This window comes from Nematolebias whitei, chromosome 19, assembly GCF_014905685.2.
Source record: "Nematolebias whitei isolate Nwh7 chromosome 19, NemWhi1, whole genome shotgun sequence".
Taxonomy (NCBI): Eukaryota; Metazoa; Chordata; class Actinopteri; order Cyprinodontiformes; family Rivulidae; genus Nematolebias; species Nematolebias whitei.
In genome coordinates this window covers 25,713,567-25,719,811 of record NC_056516.1, presented here as the reverse complement: position 1 = coordinate 25,719,811, position 6,245 = coordinate 25,713,567, and the positions used below count along the sequence as shown (strand labels likewise).

The window sequence follows — 6,245 nt, the reverse complement described above, 5'->3', positions numbered from 1 at the left end:
AGTGTTGAATAATAAAAGCGTCACTGTTTGTTGAAAAGCTTTCTTATTGCGCATCTCAGAGACACTGAACAATTTTTCATTTAACATTCCAAAAACAAGCCATTTAATGAAATACAGCTAAACAAAGCTGATGTAGATTCATCCAGTCATCCAGGACACAACAAACCTTGAAAGTTAAAAAACAAATCAATCTCTTTTCTGTAGCAGAAGACATTTGGTTTCCTGTCCGGAGAGCCTTTTCTTTTCAAAAATTGGAGAGAGCAGGTTTACCCTGCAGGTTTAGAGCTTGGAACAAAGACCCTGATGACTCTCTGGAGGGAGGGAGGGAAATTAATCTGCACACGACTTTAGCTGCATAAACGGAGCTTCTCGTGGAGTTTAAAGCTTAAAACCTCCAGGATGAGGTAACATATCTTCAGATTTACATGCCAGTTTCACCACATAAACTCAGACCAAACAACAATATTTGAACTAAGTGGGTGACAGATCCACATGCGCCTTCCATAATAAATATCAGCACTCTGTTTTTATCATCTGCTGTAACTTCACTTTAAAAAAAGGCGATGAAAAACAAAAACCTGGCCCACATTTTACTGGCTCCCCGTTTAAGTGTCAAATCAAGATGGTCACAGTAACATGAACTCCTGTTATTTTCTCTCCCTGCGCCGTGTTTTGCTTGAAACTGGACTCTCTGTGACCCCCCGCAATGGTAACACACACACACACACACACACACACAGCCCTGCCTTCTGTCTCACTTGTTCTCAAACAGGATCTTTGTTGTGTTGAAATCACTTGCGGTCCCTAAAAAGAATACACACATCTGGCCGGGGAAGTACAACAAATGAAAGCATCTGTGACCCCCCAACACACACACACACACACACACACACACACACACACACACACACACAAATTCAACTGACAGGTGGGAAAAATCCAGATCTCTGACCAAACTCATCACAAGCCCTGAAGAGGGAGCTGTTGGTTCACTTGTGTCTCTGTTACCCCCCACCACCACCCCCCACCCCCCACTTCACATTTATTTCACATGAACTTTTAGTTGTTCACGTCAGTCGTCTTCAGCATGTGTTGTTGATTTTCTCTGCACCCACTGCCATTTTGCTGCCTTTTTATCTTGAGATCCATCCAGTAGCTCCTAAATTCCCAGTAACAAATGGTCTAAATCTCCTTTCTGTTGTTTTAGTTTGTGTTTTCTGCTTTTTAAAATGTATTTTCTTGGATCTTTGTGTATTTTTAGTTCTCTTTGAATCTTTCTGGTTGGTGTCAAACAGACATTCACGGGAAAGATTCATCTTTGTTTCGTGAATGCGTGATAGAAAAAAATACCATAAAATTTTGACAAATGCAAAGATTTTTTTAATTAAGCTTAATTTATATTTATTTATTAGGGGTGGGAAAATGTAGGCATTTGATTCAGAGACCTGCGGTGCGATTATGAAACAATTATCCATTTCTCTGCTGTCACACTTCAAACCAAATCCTGAGCAGAGAATCTCTCTGACCTCAAGGAAACAAAATATTTAGCTCCACGCTGCAAAACAAACAGTTTTTATTCAAACGACATTATACGAATTAAATAAACAAAAGAAGTCGAGATCCAGAGAATTTCTGTCTTACCTGCTTTCTTCAGTGTTTCCACCATTTTGTTTTTGGTCCTGATGCAGAGCGTGAATTTCTGTGTTCCTGTCTTCAACACAAGGCGGCCATGTTCTACGGTTTAACTGTTTAGTTGTAGTACTCCAAGTACTCCAAGTAGGCCTGTCATGATAACAAATTTTGCTGGGCGATTGTCTCAGAAATAATTGCGATAAACGATAATATTGTTTGAAATTTGACAATAATTATATTATTGTCAAATTTAAGAAGAAATGTTTATTTGTTTTGCGTTTAGTATCTTTTTTGACCACTTGATGGCAGTATAAGACTGTTTGCACTGAAGGATGGATAGTGAGGGAGCGAGCAGCGTGTCTCTTTAAGAAAAATGGGAGGGAGGCCCTTGATGTGACATGGGCTGTCTCACTTCAGTTCTCAAAATGGCAGATGCTTGGTGTGCTTTGAGCTCTTTAGCATAGCATTTTCACACAGCTTTTAATAATAATAAATAAATAAAATCAGTAAACAAGTTTTCAGCTTCTTTCTGCAGAGAAAAACAACTTTGTACACGAAGGCACGAGTTTCAATTTTAGCGTTTCGACAAGACGGAGGTTTTTTCCCAAGGTCAGCCTGTTAGCTTAGCTCGTAGCTTAGCTGCTTTTAACGACCCAAAAACGTGATTTTGGATCGTTAAAATGGATATTAAAGAGAAAGTGAGGGGTCAGTGAAGAGCACCGGAGTTGAGCTTTTGTCATCCAGTGTCTTCAGTAGAGAGAGACACGAAGAAACGATAAAACTGATAAATGAAAATGAGGTTGATCGTTTTCATTTATCATGCGATTAATTGATTTATTGTTTATCGCGACAGGCCTAGCTCCAAGCACTGGCTTTCAAGGAGAATGTTTGTTTGTTTTTTTCACACAGAGGAATTTTTATTTTTACAAATAAAGTCCAGTTGTTTTTGTATTGAACATTTTTTGAATTCATCATGTCCTGGATGACTGAGAATCTTCACCAGCATTTCACACAGAGGGCACATTTCAGCCATGACAAATGAAGGTATACCATTTGAACATCCATCCAGCCTTCCATCCATCCATCCATCCATCCATCCATCCATCCATCCATCCATCCATCCATTCATCTATCCATCCAGCCATCCAGCCTTTCATCCATCCATCCATTCATCTGTCCATTCATCTATCCATCCAGCCATCCATCCATCCATCCGTCCAGCCTTCCATCCATCCAGCCTTCCATCCATCCATTCATCTATCCATCCATCTATCCATCCATCCAGCCATCCATCCAGCCTTCCATCCATTCATCTATCCATTCATCTATCCATCCATCCAGCCATCCAATCAGCCTTTCATCCATCCATCCATCCATTCATAAATATAAAATTAGAAAATATTAGCATTTTTTTTATTTTTTCACTCATTTGTTCATTCATCAATGTATTTGTTCATACTTTCATTTATTCATCATACTGTGTGCTAAGAAAGCACAAAAATAAAAACCTCTCCACAACTCCCTAATATTATTGTGAAAGCTCAACACAACTTGTGTCTGCTCATGCACATGCTCTCATTTATTTTATCTTGATAAGACCTCGCCTAAGGACTGTGGGAGTTTCAGCTGATCAACATCTCTCTGACCCTCCTACTAGTTTTTATTTTTTTATCAGTAACGACTTCAATGGTCCATGAAATTTTGTGATCGTACTCGTTTTCAAATGTTTTGTTCCCGCTGCTTGAAAGGGTTATTTTTGGAGCTGAAACGGTCAGTTGATTTATTGATTATTATTATTGATCTGTAGAAAAAAGCTGATTATCAAATAAACTGTTTCATTTTGTAGAGCTGGAAAAGTGAAATAATCACCATTTTAACATTCTCACATTTAACCACGTGCTGCTTTTGTTTGTATTTTGTTTAAATTATCTCTGAGGTTTTCATTATTGGCACCAATCGAACATTTAATTTATTTTCATATAGAGTTACAACTCGATAAAACAGTTTTATTAAAGCTGATGGGAATGTTTGAAAATTACCCTGAGAGCAGGGAGAAAGAAAACAACATGAACAAGGCCCGTTTTGATCCCGTTAATATACAGGAGCATAAAAACAACAAAAAAAGAATATTGTGGAAAAAGTTCAGTTTGTCACTCATTTCATTAAACAAAGAGTGAAATGTTTCAAACCTTTATTTCTTGTAATTTTGATGATTATGGCTTACGAATAATGAAAAACTACGATTCACAGATTGTTTTGTTCATTATTTGTAAGCCATAATCATCAAAACTACAATAAATAAATGCCTGGCACGTTTCACTCTTTACGTAATGGATTATGTAATATATGAGTGACTTTCTGAATGATTGACAAAAAACTTGAACCTTTTCATAATATTCTATATTTCTGAGCTGCACCTGTAAGTGCATTATTTATGTACATGTAAAAAAAGTCTCTTAAAGAGAGGACAGGAATGTAAGTTTGCATAGAAACATTTAAGGACGACTGTAAATCCAATACAGATGTTTCATTCTGGACGTTGTCCGTACGTTTAGAGAATACTTCAAAAATTAAAGTGTTGGTTTTATTTTAAAAAGCAGTGGCGGTCTTTTAACAGCATCTCCAGTGAAATTTAACTTTCCGATCATGAGTCGCCGGCAGCGAGGTGACATTACACGGATCTGTTTTGTGTGATCCACTTTAGTAAACAAGCTCTTTAAGTTTCTCCACAGTTTTCTGCTGATGATGCAATACGTCCAGGATAATGCCCTCTTTCAGAGCGCCCCGAGGCCTGGCTACGAGATGTTTTATTGCTAATGATTAAAGCGAAAATATTAAACGCGCACAAACATTTCAACATACAAAACTCATTTCTGAGAATCCACTTAGCAATCCATTACCCTTGCTGCCCTGTCTCCTGTGTCACATGTATCATGTGTCCTAACATGTTCCTCCAACACACAAACGCACTCTCAGTGTGTGTTAATTAAAGCCGTGATAACCGCTCGGACATAATTTTACTTTGATAAGACCACTAATGACAAAAGTGATTTGGGGAAATTCTTCTCCCGCTCTCTCGATCCCTCCATGTCGTACATTACATCTTAATTATTTGTCGTCTTAATGTATTTTCATAAGATTAACTTTTTGGTATTTCAAGACGGACACATTTTTGTGTAATTATTGTCTGACAGTGTCGCTGCGGAGCTCATTTCTTTAGTCAGATGATGTCCTCCCAAGGTGACCAGGAAGTGGTTTTACTGCGATGTGGGGTGGGGGGTTATGGATAAAAGTGACATTTGCAGCTTCTTTTCTTGATTTATGTGGAAGCTGTAATGACATCACATTCAGCAGCGGGAGGAGTAATAAATTAGCCATCAGCTAATGGAGGCTTTCCTCTTTCTTTGTTGGCCAACACTCTCGTTTCTCCTCACATCTCCTCGTCTTTGCGCGTGTAAATACATTTTTAATTGCATAATTCAGTCACAACTGAAGTATTGATGCAGAGATAAATGTTAGGAGTCTGTCTGCAAGTTAAATTACTGTGAAAATTTACATCGCACTTGTGTTCAGATCTGGGTACATGATTCAGATTGTAGATCAGATCATTTGAATAATATGAACTCATGATTTTTTATTCATGACGTTATGTCTGGTTTATTGTGACAATATACACAAGCTTACTTCATACTACGTTTAATGTTGCAGTGTTGTTTCTTACTCTATGCATGCTATTATTATTATTATTATTATAGGAAAACAGCTGTGTATAAGAGTTTCAGATCAAGCGCAGGTTGATCCTGGGTGAAATTCAGTTTTAAAAAACGGTGCTTTCCAAAAGTAATCCGTCCTAGGTGTGGTTTAGTTTATAAAATTACACTCTGGAAATCCCCCTCCACTTTGCTGGCTGTTTTAAGCTGCATTGTCAAACACAGGTCGGCACGAGGCTCTGGCCGCCGAAAGTACAAACCTCAATGAGACACGGGTGCAGCTCTGGTCAGCGAGCAATCTGACGAATCAACACAGAAACAGAGACACCTGAGCAGTTCCGATCTGGCTCTTCTGATGCTTTAGGTGAAGGAATCTGTTTTTTCTTACTTGGACACTCATGCAAAACAAACCGTATGTGTTGAACTGAGTATAAAACATTAAATAACTCAAATTAAGACAATGCTACTTTTGAAACTACTTTGTGACTTATTGAACAGGGTTCCCAGCAACTCTGGAAATCAGGAAATTTGAACACTGGTTTGCTGATTAAAATGTGATTTTTCTGACACTTTGACATGTACATGTATTAATGTTGTTCTACTATCACTGAGTCCATGTTCTGCTTCTACATTGTACATAATGTATCCTTACTGACTGACTGTGGTGGCCCATTAGTATCTGATGCTGTACACTGGACATGACACCCAATTGGCTGAATGATGGATGAGCTGCACGATTAGCATGGAATTTTTACTTTAAATAAATTATTTAAAATTATTTAGCACCTGCTGCATCTTTGTGCAGCCTATACTACAAGATAAGCTTCCTCCTGCAGCTGATCAGCTGTTCACCGTGCAGAGTGGAGAAGTGGGCGTGGCCAAGCGCACTTGCAGGTGGCAAAG

At 38.4% G+C, this 6,245-nt stretch overlaps 1 protein-coding gene across 1 annotated transcript in view; it reads left to right on the top strand.

The window, feature by feature from the left end:
- Window positions 1-4,278: 4,278 nt before the first annotated feature.
- Window positions 4,279-6,245, top strand: part of znf704 (zinc finger protein 704) — a 17,511-nt gene continuing 15,544 nt past the window's right edge. The window contains exons 1-2 of the mRNA XM_037692973.1: window positions 4,279-4,297; window positions 5,568-5,628. Of these exons, the coding sequence (XP_037548901.1) occupies window positions 4,279-4,297; window positions 5,568-5,628 (80 nt within the window). The remainder of the gene's footprint in view (window positions 4,298-5,567; window positions 5,629-6,245) is intronic.